Below are 14,192 nucleotides of genomic sequence, written 5' to 3' on the forward strand. Positions count from 1 at the left end.
AAGAACAAGGGAAATATCTCCTAATGATTAGTGCAGGACTTTGCCCCGATACATTTTAACGCATACTACACATGTTAAAGACCTTTTCAAAAAGTTCCTGTGGGAAATGACGGTGTCATTTGAGTCTATTAAAGCATCATCTGGTTGCACAAACTAGAAAGAGAAGTGGCACTGTGGTAATACTAGTCTTTATCTTAGAGACCAAGAGGCCTTTTGCAAATTTGTAGTATCATTTCCCTAAACAACTCTGGACTGAATTGTACTTTAGTTCCTCAGTTCTATATTTTTGCAGAGGCAGAAACATAAGCTCTTGATTTTTATTTTAAAGGTTGCTGACGGAATCGAGATAACTTTTTACTACACCATGTATAACAAGGGAGTAGCATTAACAAGTGAAAGATGTAATAAATTAGACATCTCTTCATTTTAGAGAGAGAAGATGGAAACATCATTGGTTTTCTTTTCTCAATTAAGTATGTGCGAACCAAAAGCAAAAACTATTTTCAAGTTAATACACGGTTCAGGAAAAGAAGAAACAAGCAAAGAAGCCAAAATCAGGTAAAAATCATAATTTTAAAAATCAGCATTTTACTTTTAAAAACATGATTGACATTGAATATTTCTTAGCACTTGTTTTTAAAATATCTGGTTGAAAATATATTGATTCTACTGTTACAACGGAAAAAAAAGTATTTATTAGGAGTAAACAATTGTTAAATATAAAGTGTTCTTTTTTTTAAGTCCAACAATTTTAACCACACAGAAGAACCAGTAATAATACTTATTGAAATATAATCTCAAATATTTTATAGTCATGGGGGGAGACATATATTTCACATACGGTATCTTAATTCCTCCACAAACATAGTATTTAAATAAGACTCTCAATAAGACCACTGTGAGTGTGTCAGGAGTGGAGGTGGGTGAGAAAGGGTGTTCATGTGATTACCAGTCACAAATCTGTTTGACAGTCAGAAAGAGAGATTTTAATTGTCATCCAAATTGTCCTGAAGCTAATGCCTTTTCATTACAGAGCTAAGGAAAAAAGAAATAGGCTAAGTCTTCTGGTACAGAAACCTGTGTTTTACGATGATACTCCCTCCACTAGATCTGGGCAATTGGCCAAAGAAACAAGGTGAATAACTTGTAATTATTTGTGGGGACATTTTGCTGATTCTATCATTAAAGATTTAAGAAAGAGGAAATTAGGGATTCCTATTTTATTGGAAATTATACAGTAATATAAGGAAGGTTAGAGATCTCATTTCAAAAAAAACTAGAAATATTTCATAAAATTAAACTATTTTAATAGCTTGAATTAAATAATCTCGTAAAAATTTAAAGATGCTCTTTTAAAATTATATGCCTGTCAATTTTAAATGATATATTTTACTCCTTATAAACTGATGAAATACTCATTAAGAGTGTGCACAATGTCATTGAAAAGTACTATTCATCTCTTTCTTCAGTAATTCGGAAAAAACGCCCTGGGTATAATATAACATAAAACATAAAAAGGGATGTCTTGTCATTTTTAGCCATTTCTTTAGTTTAAAAAGAAAATGGAATAAGCTTATATACTAGGATAATACAAATTTTTCCAAACAGAAAATATGACCAATAAAAGATATAAGACAAATATATTCAATTCTCTCAATTATCATTTCTAAAACATTTATTGCATTAAAAACATTTCATATTTCTTACATCTTTAAAGCTTCATTAGTCAAACTTCCTGTATCTATTTTTTTTTTTTAATTGCTGCATATTGTGGTAAAAGTTTCAAGGAAATTGCAGTTAAAAAAAAAGTTTGACTAAAAGATACAGTCAGTTTAGGTTCTTCTATACGATGAATTAAGAAAGATAACTGACCTGGTTTCCTTCTCTTTGTTTTTAACTGAAGACATGATTAGTTTTTCTTTTAGAAAATAAAATAACTCAAGAGAGGATAGTGTTAACACATCATCTGATAGGCAAAATCCAAAAGAAGTTTGACAAATACTTTTGATTTTTCATATAATAATCAAAGGAGAAATCATGTGAAATATGACCGAAAAGAGCAGTATGATAACATATGTTGCAGCAGATTCATAAATAGACTTCCTGCATGTTCCAGTATAAAACATTTTGTTTCTCAAACAGAGTCTCCCCAGAAGAAGCAATAAAATGGGGTGAATCATTTGACAAACTGCTTTCCCATAAAGGTTAGTGCTATTTTTCCCAAATATTTTATTCTTTAATGGAAAAGTACATGAAATTTGTATGTAACTGTACAAAAACAGGCTGTCACAAAAATTTAGCCTGATTGAAATTGTACAGCAATCTGAGTTTCTGATCCACAAAAATAACTAAATAATGGACTGGTTAACAAATAAACAGTATTTTTTGTTTAAAAATAAAGAGTATTTTTCAAATATATTTATGCTATTAAAAACTACTTTTTGTGGATGAAATATTTCTTGGTGCTGGATGGATAGTTTCATCCAGTTTCATCCACTGGATGAATAAAAATTTTCAGTGTTTATCATTTGTGCATGAGAAACTTGGTTTTATTAAATCCCATACTATCTATGTTATTTTTATTGTTAAGTGATCAAAAAATACTCTTGTTGAACATTTTAGAAACCTTCATGAGAAGAGATGTTGTTTAATTTCATAAATATTCACTGGTTGAATCAGTCATCAGAATTTTGCAGAGGAGCTGAGGTTTAGGTGGGCATTTAAGGTGGAGCTTTGTAGATGAGATGGAAAGTAAGGACAAATCCTGAGTTTGTTCAAGTAAGGGTTAAGAACAGGCTGCCAGAATTGCTACTTTTTAAGAGTCAACTTTCCTAAGGCAGCAGGTGAGTAAGCAATTTTTTTCTTACCTTTATTCAGATTTCTTTCAGGTAGGAAAATTGACAGGTTGAGCTAAGTAGGCAATGAGGTTAAAAAAACACAGGGTTTATTGTTTCCTCACGCTAAATCACGCAGAGTCTGCTTAAAAAGCAACGCTTTATCACTGCCAAATAGCCACGGGTTTCGTCTAGTCCACAACTTTTATTTGTACATCCAAGTCCTATTCCTTACCTCATTCTTTGAATGAGTCCCAGCTGACTACTGTTTACAGCACTTGTCAGTCGTTTCCGCATCCGCGGTGTCTACTGGAAGCAGGCGCTCCTATTGCTGGGTCAGCTGGGAGCTCAGTACTTGTAATTCAGCCCCAAGTACTGTGCACTGTTCGCTGAAACCAACGTTGTCTAGGCTGTCTTCATGTCCTGCAGTATTCTCATCCCTAACTGTTCACCCTCTATAAGGTTTTGGCAACTAGTTCATGTTCTCCTGAGTTTACTGACAGAGAATCCTATTTCTGCAGACAATCCCCGAAGACTCTCCCACTTCCAATGAAAATAGATTCTGCCTCTGGATTGTTATATTGAGTCAGAGAAAGAAAAATATAGGTAGAGAAACCAAGGCTTAAGTTTAGGCAAGAATGTCATCAGTGAAGATGGAGAGCAGTGGTAAGAAGGGACGCTTATGCTGAAAAAAGTTAATGTGTTACTCCACCCTCATTTCACTGTAATGCTCTATCACTCCCTATTTGGAGAAAAATAATGTGAACAGCTTAAAGCGTCTGCCTGCATTGCTGGAGACCTGGGTTCAAACCCTGGGTAGGGAAGATCTTCTGGAGAAGGAAATGGCAACCCACTCCAGTATTCTTGCCTGGAGAATCCCATGGAAGGAGGAGCCTGGTGGGCTACAGTCCACGGGGTCGCAAAGAGTTGGATAGGACTGAGCGACTTCACTTTCACTTTCACTTTTCTTCAACTACCCATTTTTCTTCATTCCCAATATCCAGTCACGTCTTGACTTTTGTTAAAATTCTTGCCAAATATATGTCGAACTTGTCTCCCATTCTCATCTCCACGGCGACTGAGTTCAGGTATTTATCTAATTACAGCCTGTGTGAAACTTCCCTTGTAATCCATGCCTCCCAAAACTTACTTCTTTTTCTAATCTCCTACTATTTCCAACACTTGGGCACAACTCAGCCCTTAAGCCTCTTCATTAGTCAGGGAAGGAAAAAAAAAGAAATGGAATTCACTTTTTTTTTTTTCCCTAATTTGAATGTTTATTGTAAGGAAACATGACTTTTCATATGTGGATCTCCAAACCCAGCACATCACCTGGTAAATATTAAGTGCTTGAGTTATAGAATGAAATCTGTTGCTAGGAAAAATGTTAGTCCCTGGCTCCTTTAGAGATCTGAGTTCTGGTTCTCTTCTGTAGGGCTTCCCTTGTGACTCAGCTGGTAAAGAATCTTCCTGCAATGTGGGAGACCTGGGTTTGATCCTTGGGTTGGGACAATCCCCTGGAGAATGGAGAGGCTACCCACTCCAGTATTTTGGCCTGGAGAATTCCATGGAGTGTATAGTCTATGGGATCACAAAAAGTCAGACATGACTGAGTGACTTTCACTTCACTTCACTTCTCTCCTGTAACACAATGGTTGTATAACCTTAGTTAAGCTTCCTAATCACTTTTACATTCAGCTTCCTCAACTCTAAATGGAGATAGCAATGTCTTTAGTGCCAATATGAATAAATTTCTCTCAGGATTAAATGATATGTAAGAAGCCAATAGCTGTTTGACACTATTCAAATGTAAATGGTTTCTGTTATTATAAAAAATAATTATCATCTTTTTCTGTAATAATCTTTTTGTGTTTTGCAACCTACTCCAAGCTGTATTAGCATCACTTACAGGGTTAAATTTCAGTGGGAAGAACTATTATTGCTCATGATCAAAGTGATAATTAAATTATATTGGACTTGCAAAAAATTATGTTAATGGTATTCTTTTTATCAGTCCCCCAAATCCAGTTTTTCTAAATTGCAAATCTTATTGTAATATTAAACTGTAAAACTTAAAATAGTCACATAAAAAGTCTCATGGTTGCAATGGTTAAATTCAGCTCATTTCTATTGACTTAACTGTAGGCCAGAAAGACAAAAAAGGAAAGTTCCTATACTCATGCACACACATACACACACATCAGAACTTCATCAGATTTTATAGGATTTCCCTTTAGTTAAACGTGTCGTTTTCTCAAATTCTGTATGTCATATCTATACAAAGGAAATGGAAATGTATTAAATTAGTCAAATAGGGAGTGAAGTGATAAGTCAAAACAAAATACATGAGAAATTTGAATATTTGACAAAAATGCCTGATCCTAAAACCAAAATAGAATAATTATTGGCATTTTAAGGAATGGAGCCATAGAGTAGATGGTTCTTATGTTAGATTTTAGGGGGTTAATAAAAAATTCACTAGCTGGACAAAGAGAGAAACAGATCATCCAAGCAGAAAGCCAACTCAGGCACAGGGCATTAAACAGTGCATTTTATTTAGTGAACTAGACAGAACATAATTCTTTATTGAGAAACATAATTTGAAAAAGGGTGGCTGAGGATGACAGATAATAGACAAGACTAAACAGAAAGAACATTGTTTTTGCTATGCTCCACAGAAACTAAAGAATCCATGGAGTATTTTGATAATTCCACTATTATATTCAAATTTCATTCCTAAAATGTAACTATAACTCTCTTAAAATTGATAAAAAGCACAAAACATAAAATCCAAGGAAATATAATCAAAGTAGGGACTTTAGTTAATAATAGTGAATCAGTATTTGTTTATTAATTGTAACAAATGTACCTTACCAATATAAGATGTTAATAATAAGAGGGAACTGCAGGTGTGGTGTGAGGTAGCTCTGTCTGAGCTTCCCAACTTTTCTGTAAATGTTACCCTAAAAGCAAATGATCATCTGAAAAAAATGGACTCAAACATGTTATATAGTAAATTCAACACAACACAGTCCATAAATAATTTTACTTCTGTTCCTCATGTGTTTCTATGCAGATATTAGTATAATTTTTCCCTGCCTTCCCTGTTGATTGACAGATTTGTCTGAAATGGCAAAATAAATCATAAAAATCTGTAATTTAAGGCTATTCATATATATCAATGATATAGTTTAAGAAAAACAATCAATCAAAAACCGGGATCAGACTATCTGTTGTTCATAATCATCAGTTTCAAATTTAGTCATCAGTCTTCTACTTATTGACTTTATGAAAATAAATGTTACCAAAATGAACTTAGCAAATCAATAAATTCCAATAAAATTATATACATATATATATTACACTCACACATGTAAGTGTATTTGTATGCATATGTGTATATGGTTCTGCTTAAGACAGTTTTGAAAGTAAAACATTGCTGCTGAATAACATCATGTGCAAAACAATTGGCAAAATGACAATTTTTAAAAACAATTTGTTTTAAAAACAATTTTTTAAAACAATTGTTTTTAAAAATGCCTATAGAATTCGCAGTGTTTCATGTAGGCTTTAGAAAATCATTAAATGGAAATTATGTAGATGTGTGCAAGATTTCAACAGGCAGATGGAAAAGGTTATTTTTAAGTAGAGAAAAAGGCAGGAAAAAGACCAGAGAAATAAGCAATTTGAATGTAACCTAGGAGAGCAAGCAGGTCTCTTTCATTGAGGCAGAGCAGTGAACAGACACATTAGAATTTGTTCAAGTTGTGAACAAATTTCAGAAGAGTTTGCTAGTTAGAAGGCTTACTCTGATGGACAGAAAGGTAGAATTCTATGCATATTTTAAGGACTACATACAAGGCTGTTACAAATGTCAAAGTTAACCTCAAGGTTGAGAAGGCAATGGCACCCCACTCCAGTACTCTTGCCTGGCAAATCCCATGGACGGAGGAGCCTGATGGGCTGCAGTCCATGGGGTTGCGAAGAGTCGGGCATGACTGAGCGACTCCCCTTCACTTTTCACTTTCATGCATTGGAGAAGGAAATGGCAACCCACTCCAGTGTTCTTGCCTGGAGAATCCCAGGGACGGGGGAACCTGGTGGGCTACCGTCTATGGGGTCACACAGGGTCGGACACGACTGAAGTGACTTAGCAGCAGCATTTCACTGAATTTCACTGAAAATTCACAGTATTTCACTGAAGTGAAATAGCAGCAAGGGCCATTTTGGAAAGAAAATGGATGAACTTGACTGACTGAATGTGTATAGATGTTGTAAAGTGAAATGGTGAAGAAACAGATGAACAAAAAGGATGAGCCAAAGACCCCTAGATTTTGTTCTGTATTAATAGGAACATAACAGTGCTTTTTATCTATCAGAAGTAGAGGGGGAAAAAAGATTTGGAGAAGGTAACAGGTTAGAGTTTGAACTTTAACTGCTGATAAACTTTATCAGAAGTTTTGCAGGATTTTACAGACATACATCTAGAACATGAAAGAGTGATTGATTATGGAAAGATTTTCTAACCATCTCATATACTTGATACTTAATATTTGAAATAGAAGTTTATTTCTTGTGAAGGGAGTATCTATCAATTTAAAAAGAAAAATCTGTCTGTTTATTTCCTTTTTTCCAGCCACTACAAATAATACCAATTTTTTTAGCCTTTTTATTAACAAGTATTGGCTTGGACTTTTTGCACCCTAAATTGTGATTATACTAAACTTCGTTTTGAGAATAATTCATAACAAGATAAGATAAAAGTAGAATATGTAAATCATTTCACCCCCTTGATTCAAAAATATGAGCTGATTATACTGTGGAAAATACGTATCACTGACTTTGAGTAAAGGCTACAAGGAAATGCTCACTTCTCCTTTGGGCAAGGAAATGAGCACTTATACTTTTCACCTTGTGGTTTTTCAAGCTGCCCTTCCCAATTTTCAGTTACTGGTGTTCTGCAAGATAAGAGATTCCAGGGTTCTGCAAAGTTACATTTCTGAATCAAGCTGACCTATAACAAACAAGCAGTTACTTGATCTCACCAAAAACAAAAGGTAAAGTCCAGTCTAAATTATAAATGGACCACACAAATAACAACAATATTGCAAAAGTAACCACAACATTCTGTGGCAGGTCACAAGCCAAATATCAAAGGAGAAGCAAGGTAACCTAGTTCTTAGCGTATTACACTGTACTTGGGTTTTCAGCTTCAGTTTCTTGACTTTTTGTTTCATTTGGTTTCTTGGCATCAGAAAAATACTCCAACAGATGCCAGAGTTTCAATTTAGAAGCATGCAATTACAAGCATTTTGTTTGTATGACACACTGAGCCAGCTTCTTCCAGGGTAAATTCTAATCCCAGGTTCTATCAAGCACTTTTGGCAGATGCATCACCACTGCTTCTTCCTGAATAACTCTTTAGTAAGTTATTGCTTCTGTGTGAGAAATGGTTCCATTGTGACCTGACTTCATGCAGCTGCTCTAAGTGCCTAGAGAAACAGGAAATAACCAGTATGCTGGGATAATCCTGCACAACATGGTGTATAATTATTTAAAAAGTCACTTACTTAAAGTTTTAAATAAATGAACTTTCTTCTAATTCATCATTAATTTGTTTCTCTATTTAGTATTTATTCATCCCTATTATGTTCGTATTATGCCAACAAAATCCATTCACTCTTGATTAACTCACCACAAGCACTTATAGCACACAGCACTTTTCCTAATGTTAATGCTGTGACTTCATTTCCAATGTCTGTGTCAAGCTCAAGACCAAGCAGTGTAACAAAGGGCTCTGGATGATATTTCAAAGCACAGCGGCTGTGCAGAGCTAACACTCATTCGTGTTCTGTAGATTCCTGAAGGACGATATTTAAGTAGCACTTATGTTATTTCCGAAAACTTCTAAAACAATCTTAAGCAATTTGGTTCCCCAGGTGGTGCAGTGTTAAAGAATCTGCCTGTTAATGCAGGAGACATGGGTTAGATCCCTGGGTGGGGAAGATCCCCTGGAGAAGGAAATGGCAACACACTCTAATATTCTTGCTGGGAAAATCCCTTGGCAGAGGAGCTTGGTGGTCTACAGTCCATGGGTTGCAAAGAGTCAGACATGGCTGAGCGCGCGCATGCGCGCACGCACACACACGCACACACACACACACACAAACACCAGAGTTAGTCACTCCTGCAATTTTCCTTCCTTAGTCATTGGTCTATACATGTCTGTCTTGTCTGTTAATCTCCATATTCCTCAACAGTCAAGACTTTGTTGTTTTATGCACTTGAGTGATAAATGTTCTATAACTGTAATCCAAATATACCTAAGTTCAAACCCTTGTACCATCTTTCTCTACCTGTAAGATTCAGGGCAACTTAACTCTCTGAACTTCAGCTTCTTCATCTGTATAAATGGGTAGAACAGGACTTACTCTTAACACAAAATGGATTAAAGAGCTAAATATAAGACCAGAAACTATAAAATTCTTAGAGGAAAATATACGCAGAACACTCGATGGCATAAATCAAAGCAAGATCTTCTATGACCCATCTCCTAGAATAATGTAAATAAAAACAAAAGTAAACAAATGGGACCTGATTAAACTCAAACCTTTTGCACAGTAAAGGAAACTATAAGCAAGGTGAAAAGACAACCCCCTCAGAATGGGAGAAAATAATAGCAAATGAAACAACTGACAAAGGATTAATTTCTAAAATATACAAGCAGAGCATACAACTCAATACCAGAAAAACAAACAACCTAATCAAAAAGTGGGAAAAAGACCTAAAGAGACATTTCTCCAGTGAAGACATACAGATGGCTAACAAACACATGAAAAGATGCTCAATATCACTCTTTATTAGAGAAATGCAAATCAAAACTACAATGAGATATCACCTCACACTGGTCAGAATGGCCATCATCAAAAAGTCTACAAACAAGAAATGCTGCAGAAGGTGTGGAAAAATGAACACTCTTGCACGGTTGGTGGAAATGTAAATTGATACAGCCACTATGGAAGACAGTATGGAGATTCCTTAAAAAACTAGGAAAAAAACCACCATGTGACCCAGCAATCCCACTCCTAGGCATGTACACTGAAAAACCAAAATCAAAAAAGACACATGTATCCCATTTTCATTGCAGAACTATTTACAATAGCTAGAACATGGAAGCCACCTAGATGTCCATTGACAGATCAATGGATAAAGAAATTATACATTTACACAATGGAATATTAATCAGCCATAAAAAGGAATGCCTTTGAGTCAGTTCCAATAAGGTGGATGAACCCACAACCTATTATACAAAATGAAGTAAGTCAGAAAGAGAAAGGTAAATATCCTATTCTAGTGCATATATACAGAATCTACAAAAATGGTACTGAAGAATTTATTTACAGGGCAGTAATGGAGAAACGGACATAAAGAATACACTTATGGACATGGAGAGAGGGGAGGAGAGGGTGAGATGTGTGGAAAGAGTAATGTGGAAACTTACATTACAATATGTAAAATAGATAGCCAATGGGAATTTGCTGTATGGCTCAGAAAATTCAAACAGGGGCTCTGTATCAACCTAGAGGGGTGGGATGGGGAGAGAGGTGGGAGGGAGGTTCAAAAGGGAGGGGATAAATGTACACCTAGATAATCACGATGGTGTGATCACTCACCTAGAGCCAGACATCCTGGAATGTGAAGTCAAATGGGCCTTAGAAAGCATCACTATGAACAAAGCTAGTGGAGGTGATGGAATTCCAGTTGAGCTATTTCAAATCCTGGAAGATGATGCTGTGATATGCCAGCAAATTTGGAAAACTCAACAGTGGCCACAGGACTGGAAAAGGTCAGTTTTCATTCCAATCCCAAAGAAAGGCAATGCCAAAGAATGCTCAAACTACCACACAATTGCACTTATCTCACACACTAGTAAAGTAATGCTCAAAATTCTCCAAGCCAGGCTTCAGCAATACATGAACCGTGAACTTCCAGATGTCCAAGACTATTTTAGAAAAGGCAGAGGAACCAGAGATCAAATTGGCAACATCTGCTGCATCATCGAAAAAGCAAGAGAGTTTCAGAAAAACATCTATTTCTGCTTTATTGACTATGCCAAAGCCTTTGACTGTGTGGATCACAATAAACTGTGGAAAATTCTGAAAGAGATGGGAATACCAGACCACCTGACCTGCCTCTTGAGAAATCTGTATGCTGGTCAGGAAGAAACAGTTAGAACTGGACATGGAACAACAGACTGGTTCCAAATAGGAAAAGGAGTACATCAAGGCTGTATATTGTCACCCTGCTTATTTAACTTCTATGCGGAGTACATCATGAGAAATGCTGGGCTGGAAGAAGCACAAGCTGGAAACAAGATTGCCGGGAGAAGTATCAATAACCTCAGATATGCAGATGACACCACCCTTATGGCAGAGTGTGAAGAGGAACTAAAAAGCCTCTTGATGAAAGTGAAAGTGGCGAGTGAAAAAGTTGGCTTAAAGCTCAACATTCAGAAAATGAAGATCATGGCATCTGGTACCATCACTTCATGGGAAATAGATGGGGAAACAGTGGAAACAGTGTCAGACTTTATTTTTTTGGGCTCCAAAATCATGGCAGATGGTGATTGTAGCCATGAAATTATTATGACCAACCTAGATAGCATATTCAAAGGCAGAGGCATTACTTTGCCAACAAAGGTCCATCTAGTCAAGGCTATGGTTTTTCCAGTAGTCATGTATGGATGTGAGAGTTGGACTGTGAAGAAGGCTGAGCACCAAAGAATTGATGCTTTTGAACTGTGGTGTTGGAGAAGACTCTTGAGAGTCCCTTGGACTGCAAGGAGATCCAACCAGTCCATTCTGAAGGAGATCAGCCCTGGGTGTTCATTGGAAGGAATGATGCTAAAGCTGAAACTCCAGTACTTTGGCCACCTCATGCGAAGAGTTGACTCATTGGAAAAGACTCTGATGCTGGGAGGGATTGGGGGCAGGAGAAGGAGGGGATGACAGAGGATGAGATGGCTGGATGGCATTACCATCTCGATGGACATGAGTCTGAGTGAACTCCAGGAGTTGGTGATGGACAGGGAGGCCTGGCGTGCTGCGATTCATGGGGTCGCAAAGAGTCGGACATGACTGAGCAACTGAACTGAACTGAACTAATGGCTGATTCATATTTAAGTTTGACAGGAAACAACAAAATTCTGTAAGCAATTATCCTTCAACAAAAAGATAAATAAATTTTAAAAAATTAACTGGAACTTCCCTAATCAAAGGCACACAGCAATGCAGCAATAACTTATAAAAGACTCAAAACTTGCAGCTGCTATAATTAATATCATTGCCTTTTCAGTTTATATTACAGTTTTCAGGTTCATACTAGGTGTTTCACAAATAATTAAGAGATAGATGAAGGAAGTTATTTTTAATGAGTAACACTTTCAGTTGTCTGGCATATGGATGATCCCCTTTAGGTGTCAATATAAAAAACAGTTTATTATGCTTGAGATTTATTAATAAGAAAAGTAATAGCCATTTCCTCCTATAATTGTCACAGTCATTTATCAACTGGCTTTAAGAATAATCCAGTATTTAAAAACTGATTAGTCCATGCTTACATGTGACATATGGATAGAATAAAATGCAAAAAAGTCTTTCCCTTCACTGAGGTCAAAGTACCTTTATTCATAAACCCAATAAAACATATTCTTAGTTGCCTCTCTCCAATCTAGATCTGACCTGGGACAGACCATTCTGTTGTAAGGCATTTTATTTGCTAACTTTGTTTTAATTTCCATTTAAATAGTAACAGAGGAGTGGTTAGGAACAAAAGGGGGAGAAGCAGTGTCTACACCAGGAACACAGAGCAATACTACCCAGTGACAGGCTTTGCAAAATCCGATTGCACTTTTCCACGTAACCACTTTTGCTTTCTTAGAGTTACCTGAACATGTTCTCACAATCATTTTGCTGTCTTTCCTGATAGCTAGTCAAGGGATTCTCCTTGGAAATCTACTTTATAGCAGTCACCAAGCAAATAAGAAATTTCAGAAATCTATTAAAAATGCAAAGAATGTAGATAATTATGAGAGATAAATTAAGAGAGTACATATATTTAGTATTCCATCCAGTAAAAAGTGGATGTTAATTGGAGGACAAAAGGGCAAGCATTTTAGAAATTTGAAAGAGGAAGGAAGTATGGGTGGTAAGCAGTGGTTTTTGGTTACATTAAAAATCCATCAAGGGGAATTCTCAATATTTTTTTTTAAAGTTCTGGCCAAAAGCTGGGGCATGACTAAGTAATTGTCTAAAGTTTGGGTTGAGCCAATTGGTCTACAGATGGTTGTGTATGTTGTGGTTTTGCTTTCACACACCTAACGTTGCCAATATTCTGTTGCAGTTTTTATTTAGGGGTTGAAAGGCCTGTTGTGCCTTAGTCTCTCTAGGATCATTAGAGAAGAAGGGGGAAAAGGGACAGAAAGTAAAACCAGAGATTGTGAAACAAAACTATCTTTCTAGTCATGTAAATAGAACAGAAAGAAGTTTTCAAGCTGTTGCCAACCAGCAGCCAAATGATGCTTATTCAGCCTCTTTTCTAAAGTCATCAGCCTGGGGCTCCAGCTTTACCCGAAGTCTTGAAAGGTTGCTGCTGTAATGGTAGTTTTCAAAAATTAAAGGAATGTAATCATCCACAATAATAATGACTCAAACTGCTTTTTCAGACATTCAGGTACTGAGCTTCAGACAGAGAAAGGAATTGTGGAAAGGAAAATCAAATCAGAACACACTAAAGAATCACAGACCCTATAAATGCTAATGGGTCACCAAGCCAGGATAGAATCCGCACATTTGACCCCCTGTGTTCACTTTAACAGCTATTTTTGGCTTAAAAATAATTAAAACAGAGGTAAATCATTAACTTTACTCTGAAATATACACATTTTTAGGTATCTGGGGAAAATCTATCAAAATGCTTTAAGGAATCATTATCCACTTATATGTCCCTGCTACATTCTGACCAAATCACACTACTCAGCAAGAGAAATAAATCTTGAAAATCAAACACTAACTGTGCCAGAAAAGTAAGAAAAAGAGTAGTTCAATATCACCAACATTGATTGTTCTTCCTTCTTTTCAGTGACTAGAATTTGTTGACTTATCCAGGAAGCGCTTAAGCACTAAGGCCTCCTAAGACAGTTGTGCTTGACTAGGAATTATCTTACTAGCATCTAATCACTGGACAAGCTCTGGGTTGTATGTCAGTCCTGGGATGCCTTCACAAATTCTCATGGAGACTGACCTTTGCCTGTCTTCCTAGTTTTTTCAGTAAAGTTTAGCCACTAACATCTGGTGCTCA

At 36.2% G+C, this 14,192-nt stretch overlaps 1 protein-coding gene across 2 annotated transcripts in view; it reads left to right on the forward strand.

Moving 5' to 3' along the window:
- The first annotated feature begins 258 nt into the window (after positions 1 to 258).
- The window catches only part of RGS18 (regulator of G protein signaling 18), a 31,688-nt gene continuing 17,754 nt past the window's right edge, over positions 259 to 14,192 (forward strand). Inside the window, exons 1-3 of one of the 2 annotated variants that reach the window (XM_005904128.2) lie at positions 259 to 558; positions 1,034 to 1,135; positions 2,143 to 2,204. In XM_005904128.2, coding sequence (XP_005904190.1) covers positions 440 to 558; positions 1,034 to 1,135; positions 2,143 to 2,204 — 283 coding nt within the window. In that variant the 5' untranslated portion in view covers positions 259 to 439. The remainder of the gene's footprint in view (positions 559 to 1,033; positions 1,136 to 2,142; positions 2,205 to 14,192) is intronic. The other variant, XM_070384506.1, reaches the window with a different exon arrangement.

The sequence above is a fragment of the Bos mutus genome, chromosome 16 (genome assembly GCF_027580195.1).
Source record: "Bos mutus isolate GX-2022 chromosome 16, NWIPB_WYAK_1.1, whole genome shotgun sequence".
Classification (NCBI taxonomy): domain Eukaryota; kingdom Metazoa; phylum Chordata; class Mammalia; order Artiodactyla; family Bovidae; genus Bos; species Bos mutus.